Source organism: Ursus americanus, chromosome 8, assembly GCF_024610735.1.
Source record: "Ursus americanus isolate L20-20 chromosome 8, mUrsAme1.1.p, whole genome shotgun sequence".
Taxonomy (NCBI): Eukaryota; Metazoa; Chordata; class Mammalia; order Carnivora; family Ursidae; genus Ursus; species Ursus americanus.
In genome coordinates, this window is record NC_142134.1 from 25382076 (window position 1) to 25406799 (window position 24724).

Sequence of the window (24724 nt, forward strand, 5' to 3'; positions counted from 1 at the left end):
AACAGCAGCAACAAGTTAACAGTTACGTAGGGCTTAACTATGTGCCACACATTGTTCCAAACATGTTACATACATTAAGGACTTTAATCCACAGCTCTATGGCATAGATACTATTATTATTCCCATTTTACAGAGGTGGAAACAGAGGCACAGAGAGGATAAATAACTTGCCCAAGGCCACACAGCTGGAAAATGGCAGAGTCCGGATTCAAACTGAGGCAGTCTGTCTCCAGAATCTAAACTCGGGGGGTAATTAGGGTTGGATGCAGTCATGACAGCGGACCCGATGATGGGATGAATGCCCTTAAAAGAAGAGACACGAGAGCTTCTCTTTCTCTCTTTCCATGTGCAGAAGAGGTCATTATGAGCACACAGCAAAATGGCGGCTTCCTACAAGCCAAGAGGAGACCTCCGAAGGAAACCTACCTCTCCCACATCTTGACCTTAGATTTCCCCGTTTCCAGAAATGAGAAATTCAATTCTATTGCTTAAGCCATTTAGTCTATGGTATTTTGTTATGGTAGGTAGCCTGGGCTGATTAAAACACATTGAAATTAAAAAGTGTGGGAGCAAGGGTTTGGACTTAGGTCTGCCTGTTCTTTCGACAAGTATCGGACCATTTGCTCATCTATATTAAATGCATAGGGTAAATGGAAGAACAGCTTAACATCAGTGCTTCACCAGCAGGGAGCACGATGTTTCTAATGAGTTCAGTCTGCAGGTGAACAAATGCTTGTTAAGAAAGAACCAATGAATAAAAAGTAAGTTGTTTAAGAAGACACTGATGTAATGAGTTTTTCACTAATCTTCAGACACTGGTAGTTTTACAGTGCTTTACGCATGGATGGCCATCACAAAAATATGTTCAATGAAAATTATTTGATAGGACAGGGCTTAGCATTCCAAGTATTTTTAAATATTTTAAAGTATTTTTAAAACCATAAAATCTGAATTTCATATAAGTATGAAGATTATATTAGAAAATTGAGAGGTTATGTTTAGTGCTTGGTTACATTATCTGAATACAATTCATGTCTAAAATGAAATAGTTAACTTTTAAGTAGGACTTTGTGATACCAGGTCTCAGCAAACGGTCTCAGCAAACTGAGAGAAGTCTGTATTTTATCCTGTGCATATGCCTTATACGCATACGGCAGATGCAACTGATTGCCTACCCAATCTCCTCTTCACTGCCAGCCCCCCGCCTCTAGCTTTCCTTCTTCTTCTTCTTTTTTTTTTTTTTTTTAAGATTTTATTTATTTATGTGACAGAGACAGCCAGCGAGAGAGGGAACACAGCAGGGGGAGTGGGAGAGGAAGAAGCAGGCTCCCAGCGGAGGAGCCCGATGTGGTGCTCGATCCCGTAACGCCGAGATCACGCCCTGAGCCGAAGGCAGACGCTTAACGACTGCGCTACCCAGGCGCCCCTTTCCTTCTTCTTAACAGTACTTTAATTTTGTCCAGGTCCTGCCCACCCCCACAGAGCCGTCTGCTCAGAGGGGTGCTGCCCAGTCACCCACCGCACCCCAGGGTGAACTGCGATTCATCGAGGCAATCTCCGTGGCCTTATTTCCTTTGATGCTAATTGGTTTGCCAGTAAATGGGTCTGCCAGCCAATTCTGGCCAAGAGACCCGAAGATACAAATTGAATTAAGGATTTGAATACCAATCCTGCTTCAAATGCCATTCCGCCCCCCATTAGCATCTGTCACAGGTGTCGATGGCCAAACTCATAAGATACAAAAGACTTTATTCTAATACTTCATTTTTTAACTTTCCAGAGGGACACAAACAGGACTACTAACTGCACAATGTCTTCGTGGCATCAGGAGGCTCAGGGACTCTCCTCCCACCCCCACACCCGCTAAGAGAGCCGCTAAGAAGTTCAAGGTGCATAGGTTCATTGGACTGCTTTCTCACTGGTGTCTATTTGGTGCCAACTTACAGCTCTCCCTGAGTAGGTCCAGTTCTGCAGATCGGGATTTCAAAGCCAAGCAGGCAGAGAGCTGCCAGCACAAAGCATTCCTCTCGAGCATAACTTGGTAGTTGCCAAGGAAATAGTGCAGTGAGAAGGCAGATCCCGGGCACCTTCCCAGGTAGGCTTACATCTATCCTGAGACCCGGGCCTGATGTTCACCTTTCCAGGACCTTGGCTGATGGCTTCAAAGGAAAGGTTTCTGGGGGCGCCTGGGTGGCGCAGTCGTTAAGCGTCTGCCTTGGACTCAGGGCGTGATCCCGGCGTTGCGGGATCGAGTCCCACATCAGACTCCTCCGCTGGGAGCCTGCTTCTTCCTCTCCCACTCCCCCTGCTTGTGTTCCCTCTCTCGCTGGCTGTCTCTCTCTCTGTCAAATAAATACATAAAATCTTAAAAAAAAAAAAAAAAAGAAAGGTTTCTGTTCTCTTAAAAGACACAAAAGAAGATAAAGTCTTATTCCCCTGGGCACTTCTGTGTCTGAAGTTGATGATCAGAACTCCATTCAGTTTCCTGAGCTCCACCCTAAGACATCTCTTTTCCCCGCTTTCTCCCCTCTCCTCAAACCTCTTCCACAGCTCTGACTTCCAACGGATTTCTTGCTTCCTACCTGAGTAAACAGAAGCATCAGAAGAGAACTTCTACACACTCCTGCCACCACATGCCAAACAATTTCTTTTTTTACCCACCCACCGTCCCCCTCCCCTCTTGTTACTATGGCTACATTGTCCACATTCCATGGCAAGGTCATCCCTCCACATGTGCTTTAGACTCTGTCCCCATTCGCGTTCAAGGACATTATTTTCGCCACCGTAAGCCTCCTTCCGGTTCTCTGGTCGATTACTTGCATCAGCATACAGCCTTTGGTATTTACTATTTTACTACCGCTCTCACTTGACCCCACACCCTTGTCCAGCTATGGCCCATTTCTCTCCTGCCCATTGTATCAACACATCTCAAGAGTTTTCCATGTCTGTTGTCTCCAATTCTTCCAGCCTCACTTTTCTGAATTTTCTATTACTTGTAACCCATTACCTTAACTATTATAACTTCACAAACAATAAATTTTTTTCCATTGAATGCTGGTAGTTACCATGACTCAAGATTATTAAATTGGGAGAAAGAGGGCTTCAATATGAGAAATCCACCACTGAAATAGCAGTACATTGGAATAACCTTCAAATGTGACTAAACTAAGATTAAAGAAATGCTCATGTCCAAACTTGAAATGAGCGAGCAAGCACTTGAGAAGAGCCAAGGACTGAATAACACCAAATGGAAGAAAATGCCTGCAGAAGTGAGAACTTTTTAGGCATTAAAACCAAAATTGACAGGTAGGTCCTAAGGATAGTCTGAAATTTCATTTGTACAATCAGGTAAGAGGATGATGCCGTTCAGCTGGGATAAACACGCAAGAGGACCAGATTTAGGGAAGGGAGGAACGCGGATTTGGTTTTGAATATGTTGGTTTTGAGATGCCTCTGTAATACCAGTCAGAGGCAATGAAGGGAATATGAAGCTCAGAGAAGAGAATTGGCCTGAAGATACATATTTTGGACACAAAAGTCTAAATGGTGGTTGGTAAGCTTCATAGTGTTGTATTTATTATTGACCAATGTGACAATTACTCTGACCTATGTCATTATCCATTTGCAAAGAACCCAGCCTGGAACTAATTAAATAAGGTAGGGTTTAACACAAACATTTGCAATTAAATTTAACACCCCCTTCCAACAGTGCCATCCCCCCTTATTTTGAGAATATCTGACAGATTACGAATTAAAGTTCAAGAGGATAGAAATATGTGGCGTTCCATGAGCTGCACCTCCCTTTCATGCCTTTGTGTAATTTCCTCCTATGTGCTGGCAGGTCCTAACTTGCTTTTGGCCAAAAATTATGGCAAGGTAATGGAGGCCACTAGTGATTATATTACTTTTTTTTGAGAGAGAGAGCGAGCGAGCACAGAGGGAGAGTGAGAGGGAGAAGCAGACTCCCTGCTGAGCAGAGGCCAATGCAGGGCTCGATCCCAGGACTCTGAGATCATGACCTGAGCCAGAGGCAGATGCTTAACTGAGCCGCCCAGGTGTCCCAACTCTATTACTTTATATTAAGCCTCAGCCTAGCCACCTGACTGGGGCTACAGGTTCCCCTTGCTGGGCTGATGAAGTAAGCAAGCGTATCGAAGGATCCCATGAGGCAAGGAACTAGGGGCGACCACTAGTTGCCGAGGGCAGACTCCAGCCAACCGCCCGGCAACAAACCGAAGCTGTCAGTTCTACAGCCATAGAGACATAAATTCTACCATCAACGTGAATGAGCTTTGGAAGCCTGTTTTCCCCCAGGTAAGCCTGCAGTTGAGAACACAGCCTGGCTGAACCATGATTGCAGCCTTGTGACGGAGAACAGAGGGCTGGTTAAGCTGTGTCCAGACTCCTGACCCAAAGACTGTGAGATAATGTATGTGGTTTTTAAGTCACTGAGTTTGTTGTAAGTTGTAATGTGGTACAGAAACCCATGTAATACTTAAGCTTTTATTCTGCTCATCCTATCCTTAAACATGCTAACTTCTTTTGCTGCAAAACGGTTGCCTAATTTTTTAATTATTTTTTTAAAGATTTTATTTATTAGAAAGAAAGCGAGAGAGAGAGCACAAGCGGTGGGGAGGGGCAGAGGGAGAAGCAGACTCCCCACTGAGAAGTAGAGCCCAACGTGGGGCTCCATCCCAGGGCCCTGGGATCATGAACTGAGCCGAAGGCAGATGCTTAACTGAGCCGCCCAGGCGCCCCTACTCTTTTTGTGTTTTAAAGGCTTTACTTACACAAGCACATTTTGGGTTAAGAACACAAGGGTAGAGAAGAATCAGAAAGTCCACCCCATGGTCACCATGGCAACTAACTCGCATAGGTCTACCGTGTCTGTGATGAGGAAATAAGCCATTTCACAGGGGCACTAGGAGCATGAAATGTCAGAGACGTGACAGCACTTTCTTAAGTGAAGGGCTGCAAAACAGCAAGCTTTGCCGCTACAGATAGTCCTGTAGAGTTAGACCATAATAAATGTATATTTGTATGTATGTGTTTTAATAATAAATTTATTTAAATAAATCTAGAATTAAAACCCAGAACTGGAAAATGAGTCTCAAACCAGATATTAGAAATTCATGTGTTTACATCCTCATAGGTGGAAAAATATAATTATAAAATGGTCTCATGTTGTTGGGTGAAATCAGAAGTAATATATAATTGCAGCAAGGGCAATGTGGAAAGCCTTTTAAAACAACTAGTCACAATTGCTTATGGTGGAAATGGAAAAACCTATGTCTAGACAAAATTAGTTAATTTGGGGGAAGGGAAACCACATCTTTAGATATGTGTCACACCTTAATGTTTTCTCTCTAGCTTAATTTTCATTTTGAAAGATTGTAGAAAATCCTAAAGTTTCTGAGTTGTAGATGGAAAAATTGCAAAAATAATTCTCATCAGAGTTTCTGGTAGGGAAGCAAGTCACTAATCTACTAATGGGGCAATTTGATAACTTGCATTAAAAAAAAACCCTTTCAAATGATATAATGTAATTAAACAAATATTTTCCTCAGATGCTTAAGTTCTGTTTGATTAGCAGGGCAGAGTTCTTAAAAGACAGGTTTAGTTAGGTTCACCGGTAAAGAACAAGTCTGCATCAATAGAATGTTTCATTAAAGCTGTTCTGAAATGAATTAAGTTTTCATTTTCCAAAACACACTACGAAATCAGTTTAAAGCTCAGAGCTTTCTCAGTTTTTCCCTTAATTCCAAAGCTCAAATTTGCTCTGGGGTAAGATTATTTCATTGTGCATTTAACATTACTTAAAATTCCTCCCTCACCATAGGTGTGCCTGGGTGCCTCAGTTGGTTAAGCATCTGACTCTTGATTTCAGCTCATGTCTTGATCTCAGAGTTGTGAGTTCAAGCCCTGTGTTGGGCTCCATGCTGGGTGTGCAGCCTACTTTAAAAAAATTTTTTTAAAAGATTCCTTTCTCACTACTATAGACTGAGTTGCTCAAAGGCTTAGCTCTTGGCTGCCTTCTCATTCCTTGCAAGAACTTATCCTGCTGGATGGACTTCAATACCATCTATGTATTTTTCCAGTCCTAACGAACTCCAAATTTCTATATCCACCTGCCTATCAAACATGGGTCTCAGATTTAGCAAGTCTGTGAACACAACTGTGGACCACCACCCCAAACTGGCTCTTCCAGGTTTCTTGAGATCAGCAAGAGACACCCACCTTTCCTGGGAGTTACTCTTGACTTCTCTTACTCCCCTGCTCCCCAGACACATGCAATTCAAAAACTCCGCTCAGCTCTACCTGGAAAACATATACCCAATCCTACCACTTTAGACACCTGCACCCCTACCGTGTTGTCTGAACTACATCTGCTTTTGCATAGACAGTGGCAGAAGCCTCCTCCCCACAGGCAGTTGGCCACAGAGCAGAGAGTAATCTGTGAACCAGAAATCAGACCTACCACTCCTCTGGCTTCCCATCAAACTTAGAACAAAATGCAAACTCCTTTCCAGAAGCCGCATAGCACTTAACATTGTCTTATGTACTTGCTTACTGCCATTTACCCCTCCAGAAGGTAAGTTATATGGGGAAGGGACTCGGTCTTATTCACTGCTATATCCCCAGTGCCTACAGAAGTACCCAACACATTACCCGCTCTAGGCATCGAATGAATAATGAATTTTGCTCTAACAGTAAATGTGTTGATGAGCATTATGAGGCCCTTACCTGGCCGCAGCAAAACTTTGAAACTTAAGGGTTTGATATTCTAACAGTAGAATTTCAGGCTAGTGACTTAAACCTTCCAAATGTGAGCAGTTACTTTCTCTTATAGTAACTTTGGGTGATTATTCGTTCCTTTCAGAGGTGTTGGAGGCATAAACCACACCTGAAAATTTCAAATCGTAAGGACAAATGCGTGTCGTGCTTTAAGGTAACGGCTCCACTTCTGCAGCTCTCTGAACATGGCCTGTAGCAAGTGGGCTGGCACATGGGCAGGGGGAGGGACACAAGCAAAAGTGCAGTGAGAAAGGAAAAAGCAGGATACGTGCTGTCATACAAGGATCTTGGTGTGGCTGTAAAATGTACTCGAAGGCAGAGAAAGCTAGAGAGCAGCAGCGTGCACAGGGGGCTTACCCGCCCGGCCGAGGGCTCCAGCGACAGACAACAGCACTCCTCCGCCCACGGTGCGCTTGAGAAAGCTTGCTGTGGTGAACGCACAGGAGGGTGGGAGGGCGGGGTAGAGGGGCCAGCCAGGCTGGAGGCAGCCACTTCAGGAGGTTCCAGAAGCAAACCAGGCAAAAAACTATGGCTATCGTTAGGATGCTATCCCTTTGGGCTCTAGTCTAAACTTGTAGCCACGAGGCCTCCATGTGTCTTCTCTACTCCAGGCCTGCCTGAATGACTGAGCTTTGGCTAACTATCACTGATTCTGCAGATGTTTCTTTCTGAAGATCTCTGGTATTCCATCATCTACAGAAGTCTTTTTTTTTGTTTTAAGATTTTATTTATTTGAGAGAGTGAGGGAGTGAGCGAGCACATGCTGGGGGAGAGGAAGAGGGAGAGGGAGAAGCAGGCTCCCAGCTGAGCAGAGAGCCCAATGTAGGGCTTGATCCCAGGATCCTGAGATCATGACCTGAGCCGAAGGCAGACACTTAACCGACTGAGCCACCCAGGTGCCAACCCCCCCCCTTTTAAAGTCATCTACAGAAGTCTTATACTTCTGACCTATTTTTTTTTATCCTTATAATAGTAGCCTGAAAACAGTCATTAACCATTTTTGTTCATTACGTGGAGTCAACTTTAGGAAGATTTTACATAGTCTGAGCTGGTCCAGTAATAGTCATGTGGTTCTTGGAGGGCAAGGGGCAGAAGTGCGGCAGGGTCCTCCTGGGTGCTCTGAAACACACAGCCACCTCCCTTTTCAGGACACAGGAAGATACTTCTCTTTCAAAAGTCTGGGCCCCTAAACGGACTGCTCAAACTATTCCTGAGGTCAGCAGGCAGATGATACACATTACCCCCCAACTCTTGCTGTCTTGCCTTTACATAAACCTTCTTTACATGGAAATCATTGCTAAGAACTCCAGTGCTCAATTTAGAAACACCCAAGCCCTTCTCCAACCTCTTCTGCTTCTGCTCCAATTAGACCCTCCAGTCTTACGGAATCCTAATGAGGTTTGAGCGATGACTGCCTTTAGCATCAGTTATAATAATGTACTTTTAGGAAGAGAACTCCTCTTACCACTTCCACTTGCCTCAGCTTTTAGTAAGAATGAAATACTTCCCTCAAAATCTAAAAAAGGGAACCATGACCAGGGATTAAGTGAACATATATCTATTTTTATTATGAAACATTAAATTTTGACACATTGCTTCATTTGCTTTTTAAAAATCTATTATCTGACTTAAACCTATTCAGCAAAAATGCCAATAAATTATGTAAATCATAGTTTGGGTCTTTTTAAAACTAGGTCCATTAATATGTTTCATGACAATCAAATAACAATACTAAACCTGAATTGTATGAGCTGTTAATTTGTAATGTTTTAAAGTTTAGCTTAAAATAAAACCAAAACCAACCACATGCGATACGCTACTGCATAAATTTCTGAGAAACGTCTTCCCTCCTCACCCCTCCTCATCTCTGTGCGTCAGTATCCTTCTGCTTCTTCCCTGACATACACAGTGCAGCCAGATCAGGTGTCAAGGCACTCGTTTTAAACTGTCCTATCCTGCCCATCTTAGGAGTCACACTGGATGGAGGGCTGATGATATCCCCCAGCCTATGCTATCTTGCCTTTAAGTAAATCCATTTCTTTAAAGGGAAATCATTAGCTAAGAAGCCCAATACTGAATTTAGAAACAATGATTCCAATACACATTAAATCAAATGTGTTAGTACTAAAAGTCACATATTCTGAAAAGTGAAAATAGACAAATACAGAACTTATGTAAACAACCAATAAACTAAGATAAATAGCACTGCCAACACATGCTTTAAAATGGTGTATTTTTAGTGTCTGAAGTTCTTTGCAAATTATCTTTTGGGACATTCAGATGAATTTCAATAAAAGATGTGTGTTCTGCAAGAAGTTAGTTTTAGGATTTCCAACATGGGTGGCATCATTTAAAAAATACATCAATAGTCTTATTAGTGAGTGTTTTCCACTTGGGTTTCTAAATCTTTATTTTCTGTGGAGGCAAACCAAAGCACTGTCTTAAGACTCCATCTTCAAAGTTACAACACAATCTCCATCATTCCTACAGATCTGAAAGCTAGACATGATCCTGGTCCTTGCCATCATCTTCATCTTCATCTTCCTCATCATCCTGGTCTCCAGATTCAAGTTCATCCTCTTCTTCCACCTAAAGGGAATATGCACACTTACCATTACTAAGATTTGGTCACTTCACATTCAACACATAGACACACACTCTGATAAATTCCTTATTCCAGTGAAGTGTAGATTACAAGCCATCTGATTTCCTTGATTTACTGCTCAAGGCTCTCGCCTTTTTTTTTTAAAGATTTTGTTTATTTATTTGAGGGAGAGAGAGAGACAGAGAGGGAGAGGGAGAGAACAGAGGGTGAGTGAGAAGGAGAAGCAGAGAGCCCAAACCCTGAGATCATGACCTGAGCCGAAGGCAGATGAGCACCCAGTCAGTGCCCCTCTCTGCCATTTTTACTATGAGACGAGATTTACAGGTTAACTTGCTGACAGATGGCCATACCTCTCTACACACAGATGTGGACCAAACATGAGAAAAGAGAATGGCACATACGGATGATGAGAGTCTCATGACCACAGGAGCAAATCAATTCACTTAGGCTCAAAGCCCAAAAGAGAACAGTTAACAAATGCTGGAAACTGTGCCCGTGTGTCGTAAGCCTATTCACCGAACACCGTGAAAGCAGTGCAGACGATCCCATATTCATGGACCCACATATTCATGCCTGTGATATGGATATGGAGGCACAGCATTTCCATGCTACAGTACAATTCTTAAAAACAGACCATAAATCATTTCTGGAAACATTTCAATCTTACCGGATGACCAAGTTCCTTGAGTTTATTCTTTAATGAAAATATTTTCTGATCCTGATCAGCCAACAGCACCAAGAGATCATCTTGTTCTTTTTTAGAATCTGTAACATCCATCTCGAGCTTGTTTTTCTCGTTTTGTAAAATGGCAATGGTACTGTTAGATGCATCCAGCTGCTCTTTAATAGCAGTTCTTTCCTCAGACAGAGCTTTAATTTCATTCTAGGAAAAGAAAGGGGAAGATCGACTAATCTAAGATTAGCATTCACTCTCATTGGTCTTTTAACAAATAGGTTCATTCCTTCTCTTTTATTTTTAGGTTCATTCTTTTTTTTTTTTTTTTTTTTTGAAGATTTTATTTATTTATTTATTTGAGAGAGAGAGAGAGAACACAAGCGGGAGGGGTCGAGGAAGAGGGAGAGAGAATCTCAAGCAGACTCCGTGCTGAGCGTGGAGCCCAACGAGGGGCTTGATCTCATACCCTGAATTCGTGACCTGAGCCGAAACCAAGAGTCAGAGGCTTCACCGACCACAGCACTGAGGCGCCCTGTACTCTTTCTTATTGTGACTCGAGATTGACAAGAAAACTTCTTTCGATGATTTCTACTTTCAAAATACATTCATACACATTCTTACTTTATATATGTGATATCACTATTTGAAATGGCATTTAAAAATCTTCATTTGTGTCATCTTCACTCATCCAAATAGCAATGGACACGTTGTGAGATAAAATTACACCCCATTAGCTTTGCTCATAAATCTAAAGATTTGAGAAATTACATGAAATAAGATCAAACTTCCTGGAGTTCATTTCATAGGATATGCAATAAATAAAAGTTGCACCAAAGAGCAACCTTTAACTCTTTAGTCTCCTGTAATAGCGCTGACAGTCGGCCTTCTACGTCAGTGGTCTTTGCAGCCATTCCAGCTTCACTCTCTCCTGGTGCAGGAACTGACTTTGCCTGAAGGTAGAAATTGGAGGGGAAAAAAAAGTTTCTTTAAAGTACAATCAATGTGAAATCCCAAAGGTGATTTAATTTTCTCGCTATTTTGAAACTGTATTTCCAGTAACAGAAAACAGAATTCTTTATGTACTGACACACATAAAGTGCTCTTCCCGGAAGGACGAGCAGTGCCTCCAGTGGAGTGGGAGGCTAAGACTGAGGCAGGAGAGCTGCAGCATCAGATCTCAGCGGAGCATGAAGGCTGCGTTAAGCAGCCTCAAGGTCGGACCACAGCTATAACAGTGTTTAATAGCAGAGAATATTTCTCAAAGCCCTTTCTTCATAATATTTCTGTAAGTTAAGTCCACACTGTTATTTCAGAGACACAGGTGGGGAAATTGAGCTGAATGCCATTAACTGGTGAAATAAATTTTTTTCTTTTTAGATTTTATTTACTTGAGAGAGAGAACAAGCATGGGGGAGGAGCAGTGGAAGAGGGAGAGAAACTCAAGCTGACTCGGAGCTGAGTATGGAGGCTGATGACATGGGGCTCGACCTCATGACCCTGAGATCATGACCTGAGCCAAAACCAAGAGTCAGACACTTAACCGACTGCGCCACCCAGATGCCCCAAAATGCAAAGATTTTCTTAAATGCTCTAGGAAATATTCTTAAATCATGGTTTTCTAATCTTTCCCCACCTTGTTTCTACAAAGAACTGGGAAAGAGGGTGCTGGTATAACAAATACCTAAAAATGTGGAAGGGGCTTCAGAACTGATAGTGGCTGGAAGAGCTTTGAGGTGCCTGTCAGACAAATCCTAAACTGCCTTGAAGAGACTGTTGGTAGAAATATGGATGTTAAAGGCTATTCTGGTGAATGCTCAGAAAAAAGGAGGAACTAGAGAGAAAGCTTCCATGGTCTTGAAGAAAACATATCATCATGAATAGAATGTTGGTAGAAATATGGACGGAAAGGTGGTTTTGGTGAGGCCTCAAATGGAAATGAAGAACTGGAAAGTAGAGGAAGGTGATCCTTGTTATCGAGTGGCAAAGAAATTGGCTGAATTGTGTTTCCGTGCTTTGTAGAAAGTAGAGCTTATAAGCGATGAACTTGGATATTTTGCTGAGAGATTTCTATGCAAAGTGTTAAAGGTGTGGCATGGTTTCTCCTTGATGCCTACAGTAAAATGTGACAGGAGAGAAATAACTTGAAGAAGGAACGTTAAGCAAAAGGGAATCAGAATGTGAAGATTTAGAAAATTCTCAGCCCATCCCTATTGCAGTAAATGACAACGCATATTCTGCTGAAATACCAAGGCTGTGGCTGTACTACCGTTTGTAAAGAAGTTACTTGTGTGGCTCATGGACCCAGTCAACCATCTCAGCAGAAGCTGGAATAGCTACAGGGTGATCCAGAAGGGCCTTTTTGTCTGATGGCTTGGATCCCTGTGTACGGCATGGGTCACTAAGAAGGTTTTTGACAATTCTAGACCAGCAGACAACCTGCCAGCTTGGACTGATGGACTGAAGGGGACACAGATGGGATAAAATACAAAATACCAGCAAAATGAACCATTATATAACTGATTACACTGATCTGGTGAGTCTGACTCTAATGTGGCTGCCACCACGGCCCAGAAGCCCATGTGACTAGAACTGTGGCCAGTAAGTCAAACATCCACTTCTACTACAGAGTGGCTGAGAAATAACATCTTAACCTTGTGTTTACTATCTTGCAGGAAAAAAAGAGTAACAATTAACATACAAATGTTTCTGTTTTCTGTAACAGCTCCTGCTTTTCTGTCTGCAGTTTGGTGATCTCCACAGATTGTGAGTTTAACTGAGACTTTAATGTTGCCAGCTCCTAGGAGACAAAAATAATTGAGTTGTAACATGAAATAGCATTATTTCATCAAGGAAATGTCTATTTACAGGAAGAAACTTAAAATTACTTCCTTTCTTGGCCCCTCTCTCTAAAATCACAACTTCCGAGTTTTAAAATCTAATTCTAAAAAAGAACCATCCTGGAACTTCAGATTCAAGATAGAGAATTAAGCAAGTTCCTTATACATATACACCTCTGCTGCTTCTGAGATCCCATGTAAAAAAATCATAGGGTGGGGGAAGAAGGGAAAAAGGAAGGAAGAAAGGGAGGAAGGGAGGGAGGGAGGGGGAGGGAGGAGAAGGGAGAGATAAACCCACAAGGACAAAGAGAATAAGAGAAAAGAGCAATAAAACTGGGGAATTTCAGAAAGCAAATGGCAGTGGTAACGGACCGCAGGATACCTGAGAAAGCTAAACACCTAAACTGATGTCTGAGAAAGCAGCCCTGCTCGCTGACTTGCAGTGCCCGACTACCAAAGGCCCAGGCTCTGGTACCACCAGGGATCTCTGCAAGTGTGGGTAAAAATGGGGTCAAAATAGCAGGGCTGGTTCAAAGTCTGCTTAGGAAGACCACCGGATCCCTGTTCCAATCTCATGCAGCAGGCAACTGTTCCTCTCCTCCTGGCCAAAGACTAGACATTTATTATTTGGAAAGGGAAAACGGGATATTTTTAGACCATGGGCCTCCTAATATAGATGAAAGTAGTTAGTACTGTAGTGAAAAGGAGGGAATTAATTGAAAGTTTATATATCATTAATGTCGAAATTCCCAACCTTCTTCCCCCTCCCCACCAAAAATGCACAGGGGAAAAAACCAACTATAACCATGGTTCTCAACCAGGGGAATCTCCCTCACAATATTTGACAATGTCTGTAGACCTGAGGTTAAGTAGTGGGATACTGTCATGTAAAAAGCTCTTTTGTTCTCTTAAAACTTTCTATCCTGTACATATGTGGCTTTCCTTTGACTTGTTTTTTTCAGTTATCTAAGTGAGTTATGAGTTACACAGACATTGAGATCATGGACAATTTTACTATTCTTTTTATACAGGATTTTACTATATATTATAAGAAACAAAACTGTCATTTAAATCTCTTTTTAACAATGTAAAATTGGTAAAAGAAAATAAACTGCAGAAAGTAAAAAAAAACAAAGCAATGCTCTTCTTCAGAAATATCTAAAGTTTTGTTGGGAAACACAAAGAGTAAAATTTTTACTTGGGATTTACAAACTAAGATCATTTATTAATAACTTAATTCCCTTTAATTTTAATACAGTTCTAGTGTAGGTAGACTTCATAAAACCAAAATGGCATATTAATTTTCCTCGTAAGAACTTGTAACTTATAAATCCTTAACGACAAATGATTTTTTTTTAAAGCTTGATTGTAGAATCCACTCTGGGGCACACAGATATGATCAAATATGACACAGTTTCTCTGTGTACAGTCATTCTTCTCGCAGACCAGCCACGTCCGTGGGCTAGGACCGCATGACTAGTGCAGAAGGAAGTCAGTCCTAGGTTGGTGGGGTTGTCCACTTCGTCATTGAGTATTACTTTTTTTTGTTTTTTTAAAAGAAACAGAAGAAATATATATATATTTTTTTTAAGAAAGGAAGAAAGGAGGGTAGGATAGAAGAAAAAGTAAAGGAAGAAAGAAAGAAAATCTTATAAGGAAAAAAACACAACTTGTTTAGGGATAGTATACTAATGAGCAATCTGACACTTTTCTAGGCTTTTCTTCCAATATTTAATTCTATACATAAGTAGTTCTTTCCTGGCTCTTTTCATGAACAAATACATTTAATATTCTCATTGGATAAAGTTAAATTTGCACTAACTAGTTTCATAGGCAATTATAAATATTACAGATAATCAAGTAGGAAAAAGCTTATTTGACTTTTTAGGTCATCTAATTGAGACATACACAAATTTATTCCCTTTTCCAATTCTAAATACAAACATTTTTCTGAACAGAATGGTTTAAACACTCAGTACATTTAACCATGCAATTGTCATGGTTAATAGTATATGAAAATTAGGCATAAGATTTTATATCTTCATATTTGCAGCTTATAAATACACTTAAGTTTTCCTTAATTGTTAGTTCACCGATAATCTACAAATAACTTGGGTGAGATGCTCAAATCTGTTAAAAAGAACACTATTAAAAAATAAAAACACTTAATAGAAAGTAAAACACCATTACCATATAATTAAAAAAGCTTCCGGACATTCACATAACTACCTTTCACTATCAAATTTTGCTTACACTAACAAAGTAGTTCTTGATTAATGAAACTACATGGCTGTTACCGTATTATAATTAAAACAACACAAAACAGAACTTGGATCAAGCTGGAAAATTACCTGTTTTAATTCTGCAATTTGTTCAGAATCTCTAGCAGAAGCTGTTGCTGAAGACTGTTCATTTGTGCCAGGTGATGCTTGGGAAGATTTCTACAATAGCACAGAAATAAACTATGAAATAAATTCAGTATATACAGATAGGAAACAAAACTGTACACATATAAGCTATACCTTATAAAAATTTCACATCAACATTTTAATTTTTATATACAAGATAAAATTTCAACATAGCGCACATTGTCTACAATTTCTCCATAGCTAATAAATTTATACTTATGCTAAGTAACTTATTAAACATAAGCACTTATCTGAGGTCATATGGAAAAAGAGCATAAACACAGGTATCTACTGAGGGATTTCCACGTATTAAAGAGCTTTATACAGAGTAGCTCATTTAATTCTCAAAACAACAAAACAGATATAACCACTACCAATTTATAGATCAGGAAACAAGTTTAAAGAGGTTAACTAAGTTGCTTAAATTCAATCAGCTAGGAAGAGCTGAAGCTTTAGATGGTGTGACACCAAAGCTCATATTCTAATTTTTTTTAAGTAAACTCTGTGCTGAATGTGGGGCTCAAACTCACAACCCCAAGATCAAGAGTCCCATGCTCTACCAGCCAGGTGCCCCCCAAAGCTCATATTCTACAACCTTACTATGACACTTTGACTTAAGGGATCCAGGAAAATCAACAAGCAGGATAATGAGAATTATTCTGGACCTCTTAAACTTTTTTAATATTTACTCACCAAATTTTCAATCAGAGAGTCCTTTTCAGCCAGCTGGCTTTGTAAAAGTTCCTGATTACTTTTTAATTCTTCTATCTCTTCTCGTAACCTACCAACTTCTTCTGGTTGAATGCCATTCACCTGAGTCCCGTCACTGTAAGAACCTTGATGCTGATTGTCTTTTCCTATTAAGACAGGAAGAAAATTTGAAAAGCCTGCATGAAACTTAAGTTTTTCATTTCTTGAATGAGAAGATTTAAATATAAAAATACAAAATGTCCTTAACTCAATTACTTTGGCAGCACTTTTGTAATAAGCACATTTCATTTTTGCCAAACAGTGTATTGATAGAAATAGTGAAGTGTTAGTATTTTCAGGTTTCTGGGAAGAAAAAAAACATAGTCTTATTAAGACTAAACTGCATGGTTTGGTTATCTATAATTAAGAATTGCAGTAGTTTTGGGGCGCCTGGGTGGCTCAGTCAGTTATGTGTCCAACTCCTGGTTTCCGCTCAGGTTATGATCTCAGGGTTGGGAGACTGAGCCCTGTGTTGGGCTCTGTGCTCAGTGCAGAGCCTGCTTGAGATTCTGTGTCTCCCTCTGCCCCTCCCCACCTCTCTAAAATAAATATATCTTAAAAAAAAACTACAGTAGTTTCAATTCCAACTTGGTCAATTAAGAGAAAATGAAATCCCTTTTAAAATCTTCACAAAGGAATAGCTTTCTGTGTGTACTAAAATAACTGACAAATTATTCTTATAAATAAGGAAGTGGGAGAGGTAATTTTTTTCTGAAAATTTTAGTCATCTTCATATAAATAAAACAAGCTGTATTTCTAAATAGTTAGCATTCCAATCATAAGCACTATAGGATGGTACTATTTACAAGCATTTGACTCTTACCACATGCCAGGCAATGAACTAGAATTTTATATAAATTATTTCATTTAATTCTCAGATGACACAGATGTTATTATCAGTTCCATTTTGCAGATGAGGAGACAGAAAGGTTAAAGAAGTCATTCTCAGCTGGCTATACATCGAAATCACTGGGAAGCTTGTAACAATTACTGATGCTTGGCTCCAACCCCAACTAATTAAATCAGACACTCGAGTGGGTCTCAGTATGGGTGGCATATAAAAAAAAAAAAAAGGAAAGAAAAAGGCCTCAGGATATTCTAATATGCAGCCAAGGCTGAGAATCAATGGACTGGATACTGAAACAGGCAGCAAGGAACTTGGACTTCAAACTCTGATTTACACACTCATGTGTTACAGTGATTAAGGTTAGAGAAAGACTTGTCCACAAGAATAATCTATTTGACTTAGTCCAGCTTTTGGGGACACTATAATAATTATGGCTACCTATACCCACCTAGCTGTACTTTAAGAAGATTATACTGATCTTTGTGTTGCTGAATCTGAGATACTTGCTGTGTGACTGCTGTCTGGAGCTGTTCATTTTGACATTTTAATGTAGAAATCTGCTGCTTTAATTCCTCAAGTTGCAGATCCTGTGAAACAAAACATTAATTCAAGTGTTTTAAATTTGTACTAATCAGCATCAGGAAAATGAGCAAATTAAAAATCAGAGATTATTTTGGGTCATGATGTTAAAGTACTCAACACTTCCAGAACCACTCAACAATTAAGTAATAATACATTAATGTATGCACCACGGTCAATTAACATGCAGCAGAACCATACAATTTCCAGTAAGGCCCGGTAATAAGCACCATGGCACAGCCTGCAATTTCACTGCAATTACTGGGGTGGGGACGGTCAATTTTAAAAACTCCATTTTGTGGTCCATCAAACTATTTAAGAAATTTATACCAAACTACATAAAAAACTTAGTATACATACACATGCATCTACATTACTTTTAACATAAAAGATAATTCTAGAACAGAACATTTAGAAGGCCAAGAAAAGAACTTCAACTCTCACCACCCTAATATAAATAGTTGGAATTTGACCTATTTCCTTATTTTCCACTAATTTTTTCCCAATTTGTTTTAAACTTGTCATACTCAGTCCATATGTCATTTTGTAGCCTTTACTTACTATTCAAGTTCCTCATATTGCTAGTTTTTCACAATCATAACTTTAAATTTGTACTCAATATCAGTAGATACAATATAATTTACATTCAAAAGCAACACTGAGGTTACTTTCCATTTTTCTAAATAAGAAATATCACAATAAATATCGTAGTCATATTTTTGTTTTCCTGAATTCTGAAGAATTTCCTTAGGAAGGATTCTCAAAGGTCATTCAGTTTATATAAACATTTTATAGTTCTCAATGCTTGTTGTCTAATTGCCAAATGGCATTTTAAATGGTGAGAATATTTAAAATTAACATTACTAAAGCAGAGTCATTATAGTAATTGTGTCAAATCACTCTTTCCTTTTTCTAAATTAACTATATTTATCAGCCCCAAGTGTAGGCTGTAACACCACATTCCAAGTATTTCTTTTCCATTGCTCTAAAGATACTACATTCTACCATCTGGAAACAACTCCATATTTGTACAAAAATATAGATGAAAAATCCTAATAACCATGGGTAGTTTAATGATTTAAGTTAGAATCGTTCAAAGATGATTCTAATTTACTGATCTGCTTATAAACTGAAAAGCTCAAACTGAATGCTAAATATACCACTATATTTTTATTCTTAGAATTTCAATCTCCACAATATAGACTAGAACAGGCAGTTCTCATTTAGAGAGCTCTACCCAAGCTCTTACTTGCCACACTTGCCTCAAGCTGTGCACAGTCAGCAGGGCGTGGAGGGCAGTGCAGGGAAGGGGGTGCACCTGGCCCCACATGGACAGCCACCAGTGTATTGTTTTTAATGACCCTGGCACTTTAATAACATCAGTAATCTCATTTTCCAGATAATACTGCAGCACTTTTTAGGATTCCAATCAAGGTATACACCATGATGAGGAATTAAATGAAAGAAAAAAATAAGAAACACACTTTGAAGAAAGGTAATGGAAAGCTTAAGGAGCTCAACACAATCCAAGTGCGGAGGTTCTCTGGTATCCTGCCGAGAAAATGTCAATTGATGATTTCGAGAGGGTAGTTTCGACTTTCATCATCATTCTCCACTCTAATAAATCAGCTCCCTCTGTTGTTCTCAGCATCATCTATTCAGTCGTGCAAGATGGAGATCTCAGGATCATATCTGACCCTTTATGCTCCCCCACACCCACATCCAATCATTACCCAGTCCTGCTACTTTCATCCACTTTGGTTTTCACATTTCTCAGGTCTGCCCCCTCTACAGCACGGAGCGTGAGTTTGAGAGTAACACACGTTTTTGAATTCTGTTCCACCAACCACTGAGTGACCCTAGACAAGTTTAAATTCTCTCAGTCTCCGATTCCCCATTTATTCTTAAATGAAGCTATTAAATACCTTGTAGGGATGCTACTGAAATTAAATGAAATAGTGTTTAAATTGCGTTTTGTGGGCACCTAGAACACAATATTCAAAACGTAGCAGCCATTACCACCATCAGCGCCGCAGTTCCCACCCCTAGCCTCCCACAACCACCTCCTTCTGGAGGTCTCTCCCTCTGGCCTTGCCTCTCCAATTCCTACTTGGTGCAGCCACCGAGTGTTCTATGTACATGCCAGTAACATGTCCTGCCCCTCTTCCCCATCTCTCCTTTCGCCCAGCTTATTCCTAGCTATCTGTTTGGGGCTCACGTTCTGTTTCCTCTAAGCCCTTGCTCTTTACCTAGCTAAATTAGGTGCCTCTCTGCTGCCACATACCTTCCAGCATCTGTATCACTAGACTTAATGTGTTATGTGTGTCACAATACCTACTTATAGCTTTCTCTCCTCATGACTGTGATAGGAGAACATGTCTGATTCATGCCTTTATCCACCATATCCCGCACAATGTTTAGCACAATATTAAGCTTTCAGTTTGTTGAGTACTGAGATGGTTTTGAATTATTTAGGAAAATGAGCTCTACTTTCTGTATCTTCTTGCATATGAAATGTCAGGAAAAATTCTTCCCCAAAGTAGAAAAGTATCAATACATCAGTGTTTACAATTTATCAGTACGTACTTGTTCTCGAATCATATTTTTGTAGTGAGTCACAATACTGTCATGCTGTTCTAATGTTTTCTTCACCTCTTCTTCTTTTTTATCCTCTTCACTGGACTTATAAATAGCCTTAGTTATCACACCTATAAAAGAAAGCTTATTAAAAATGTATTTAAAAAAATTTAAAATCTGGGGCACCTGGGTGGTTCAGCTGGTTAAACGACCAACCCTTGATTTCAGCTCAGGTCATGATCTCAGGGTTGTGAGATCGAGCCCCCAGGGCTGGGCTCTGCACTCAGCACAGAATCTGCTTAAGATTCTCTTCCACTGGGACACCTGGGTGGCTCAGTCGGGTAAGCACCTGCCTTCAGCTCAGGTCACGATCCTGGGGTCCTAGGACTGAGTCCCACATCAGAGTCCTTGCTCAGCAGGGAGCCTGCTTCTCCCTCTGCCTGCTCTGCCTGCCACTCCCGCTACTTGTGCTCTCTCTCTCTGACAAATAAATAAAATCTTAAAAAAAAAAAAGACGACTGCCTCCCACTCCTTCTGCCCCTCCCCCTCCTCACAAGCACGCATGCACATGCTAGCGAGCTCTCTCTAAAATAAACAAAATCTTAAAAAAAAATTTAAATCCTATTTTATTATTAAGACTTAATCAGCAAAAACATATGGCCTAACTGCATGACAAGATACAGTCATTCCAATCTTACTGAATGCCAAAAATCCTTCAATGAACTATAGACTAAGAGCTAGGAAAAAAAAACCCTACTTTTGGCTTACCATATAATCCACTTGTGTCCAAAATATATGTATACAAAATAATCATAGGTACTTTCTAATGATAATCAATATAAACTTTATCTTACCTTCAAGTTCTTTTACCAGCTTTGTAAACTCATGATCAAATATCATGTATTCTGGACTGGGAAAGTTAGGCTGAGGTTTCTGAGACGCTCTGGAATACAACTCATGTTTGCTAATAAATCCTAGTTTCTCTATGAAGTTTTCTTTGCCAATCCTCTTCTCTATTAGTTGTTTTAATTTCTCTCTACAGAGATAAGCATATTGAGATGCTTAAAAAAAAGTCAAAACAAAACATAAAACTTCATCTACATTTTACTTTGGCAGAAAAAATGTATCATTATCGCTTGATGACAACAGCAGGTCATTTCCCCCTAGCATTTTCCCCTTACTTACTTCATGTAGCTCTCAAGTGAGTTATCATTGAAGTAAATTGAAATGCCCAACAGAAGGGCACATAAGCCTTGGACCAACTGCTCTTCCTCACCAAGATTTTCTGCAATTTGTCCTGTAAGCTGAAATTTTTGTTAAGGAAACTAATGGTTCATAACATCCAGAGTATTTTACTTTACAGTTTGAATTTGACGTATATTTCATGTATGGATTTCTACAAAAGCCTCTCTATATAGTTAGAGCAAGCATAAAACAAACAATGGTCCCAGACACACACATACACACAGCTTAAGCAAGTGTCATCACCACTTAACAGTGTGAAAAGCTGCAACACAGATGAATTCAAATATTTAGAACGCAGAACCACCTCTCATTGAGAGGAAGAAATAAGAGTAAATACTTACACGTATCCTACTAAAACATAAAGGATACGAATGGAACATTGGCCGAATTGTGAAGAAAATGCGTTACTGCAATGGGACAGTTGCTCAGCCAGGTACAGAGCAGCATTAACAATCCAACTCTTGTCTGTATTTTGCTTCCCTGCAATAAACAGATAAGTTGGCAGAAATCTCATTTTATTTTTTTTTCAAACTTAAAGCTGCCCTAAGATCCCTCTCCATTTGTATTAAAAGATCTTTAACATCTTATAAAAGATACGTTAGGAATCCACACATAAAAAACTGAACAAGAGTATGCATTCTTGTGTCCTCTTCGGGCTGTACTTCCCCAAAACAAATAGAAAGCAGAAATTAGAAGTGATTTATGTTCATAAACATACACCAGGTTATCTAAAATACTACTAGTGGAAAAACCTGGTCTGCTAAGGAAGATGCATGATGTGGATGCTTGAAAAAATTTATCAATCTGAAAACAGTTTACAATAACAAAAATTTGCCTAGATGTTTCAATCAAAATTTTGAAAACAAGTTTCTGATAAGAGGACAAGTTCTACCTCCTTCAAAAAATATCAGGAAAAATAAATAATCTCCTGAATTATTTAGTCAAACTCCATTAGAGAATATATTCCCTAACAAGAATAATAAATAAACCATGTTGCAAACTCACTGACAGCATGCCAGATAATGAGAATCACAAACATAATGAAGAAAAAGATTTATTTAAATTAGCTAACTGCCCCAAACCACTAACCATACCACTGACAACTATAGTTAAACAATATTGAAAACTAGCACATCCATCAAAATGACACTTTCCTAACTTTTAATAAACACATTTGTATCTCCTATGTGGGATCGTCTCTTACCTCATAATATTGCCACTGCCCATATTACATTATATAACCTATTTTTTGTTTAAGAGAACAAAAGTTGTTTGAAACAAATAAATGAAATTTAGCACAGTAATGGATTACTTTGGGGGTAATTTCAGAAAAATATCCAAAATACAATTATTCAAAGCCAGACAAAGAATAGATTTAAAGTAACCATCACTGTGTTTTGAAAAATCACTCAAGACTGTTCCAATTTCATGAACCTTGAGGTCAGTATCTTGGCCTTTCTATAATATACTTTCAAGTATATTTCATATTTAAACAAATTCAAACTGGACTTCTTCAAAATGATCTGCCAAATAAGCATTAGCTTTTACATGATGCATTAGTCTTACTTTTTCCTTGCCTCTATGTCATTACTATGCCCATGGTGTATCTTCATGTTACCCAAGTAGATTTGAAAGTTAAAAAATAGGTATTCTCAATTGACTATGTGCCACAGAGAACTTTCAACTAATTACTCAAGTAAATAAATGCAAATATTCCATTGATTTCCCCTAGTTATATATAAAAAATTTACTATTCCTTGGAATACCATCTGCAAGTACCAAAAATACCTACATTGTATATACAGGGCATCCTATCAAATCACTGGCTGGTGTCTGAATAAACAAAAATGTAACTAGATGTAAATATGGATCTTCTAGAAGTATACCCTTTGGGGTCTAACTGAAGGGTAAGAACAGCAAAGTTAAACAAAACTAGTTAGAATCAAGATAGAATGCAACACCCCACTTAAACTATGGCAACAAAAGAAGATAAAGTACTCAGGAATGAGCCTAACCCAAACTGTGTAACACCTAAACGAGGTTGGGGGACCTGTGTGGCTCAGCTGATGAAGGTTAAGTGGCAGACTCTTGATTTCAGCTCAGGTCATGATCTCAGGGTCCTGGGATTGAGCCCTGCCCACCCCATCTGGGCTCAGGGGTCAGCAGGGAGTCTGCTTCAAGATTCTCTCTCTCCCTGTGTGCCCTCCCACCCTGTTCTCTCTCTCTCTAAAGTAAATGAATAAACCTTAAAAAAAAAAAAAAAACCTAAATGAGGAAAATTTAAAAACACTCCTAAAGGGCACAAAAGTAGACCTAAATCAGTAGAAAGACACCTTGTCCTTAGAAAAACTCAAAATCATGAAGATATTAATGCTACATTAATCTGTAAAATTTATGTAATCCAAATAAAAATACCAAAAGGTTTTTCTTCTCCCTGCCAAAACAACCTGGTTCTCAAGTTCATATGGAAAATTAAATGAGCAAGAAGAGTAAGAATAACTAAACTGTAAAAAAATAAAAAATAAAAAAATAAAAATAGAGAAGAAAAAGAGCAATGAGGTGGTACCACGTCATAAACAGACAGGAATCAAGGGATAGAACAGAAAGTCCAGAAATGATTCGTCTATGAATGGGAATTCAGTGTATGAGAAAGATAGCATATACACATTAGTGGGATACAGGAGGACTTACAAAATGTTGGGACAACTAGCTAGATATCTAAAATAGGTCAGAGGATCCATAACTCATATAGTTCATCAAGGAAAATGGAACAAAGATTTAAATAAATGCAAAAAATGAAACCAGAAAGCATGAGACAAAAATATGGGCAAGTTTCTTAAAATCCTGAAGTAGGGAAGGCCTTTCTAAGTATGATATAAAATGTAGAAGCGATAAAAGTCTGATACAAAAAAAAAAAAAAATCCAAAATAAAACACCAAGGTCAAAAAACAAATGACATATCAGGCAAAATATATTTGTAACTTATCACAGATAAGGGTTAATACAAAATGAGTTCCTATAAAATTAGAAATGATTTAACAACCCAATAGAAAAATGGGCAGACGATATGAACTGTAAGAAATGAAAGTTCACAGAAAAGCTTTAAATGGTGTATAAACATATAGAAAGCTATTCAAACTTTTGGAAAGAGAAATGCAAATTAAAACTCACTAAGATAACATTTTTTACCTCGCAACAGACTGGCAAAAATACAAGTTTGATAACACATTGTTGGTGAGGTTGTGGGGAATTACATAATCTAACCCACTGCAATCTTATTTGATTTTGCTAATGGTTCAAAATGGTATTAGTTAGGGGAAAAAAAACCCAGTGGCTAGGCATAAAAAGCACCTGAAGACAATAGAAGAAACAAATAATAGGAGGCAGGGAATCAGGACAGGGGTG

At 39.2% G+C, this 24724-nt stretch overlaps 1 protein-coding gene across 2 annotated transcripts in view; it reads right to left on the reverse strand.

Moving 5' to 3' along the window:
• Positions 1–8337: 8337 nt before the first annotated feature.
• Positions 8338–24724, reverse strand: part of USO1 (USO1 vesicle transport factor) — an 87569-nt gene continuing 71182 nt past the window's right edge. For both annotated transcript variants that reach the window (XM_045789711.2, XM_045789693.2), the window contains 11 exons: positions 21689–21799; positions 21260–21378; positions 20929–21110; positions 20084–20205; positions 17367–17505; positions 16015–16178; positions 15265–15354; positions 12775–12873; positions 10919–11026; positions 10068–10283; positions 8338–9384 (listed from right to left, as the gene is read on the reverse strand). In XM_045789711.2, the coding sequence (XP_045645667.1) occupies positions 9295–9384; positions 10068–10283; positions 10919–11026; positions 12775–12873; positions 15265–15354; positions 16015–16178; positions 17367–17505; positions 20084–20205; positions 20929–21110; positions 21260–21378; positions 21689–21799 (1440 nt within the window). In that variant the 3' untranslated portion in view covers positions 8338–9294. The remainder of the gene's footprint in view (positions 9385–10067; positions 10284–10918; positions 11027–12774; positions 12874–15264; positions 15355–16014; positions 16179–17366; positions 17506–20083; positions 20206–20928; positions 21111–21259; positions 21379–21688; positions 21800–24724) is intronic.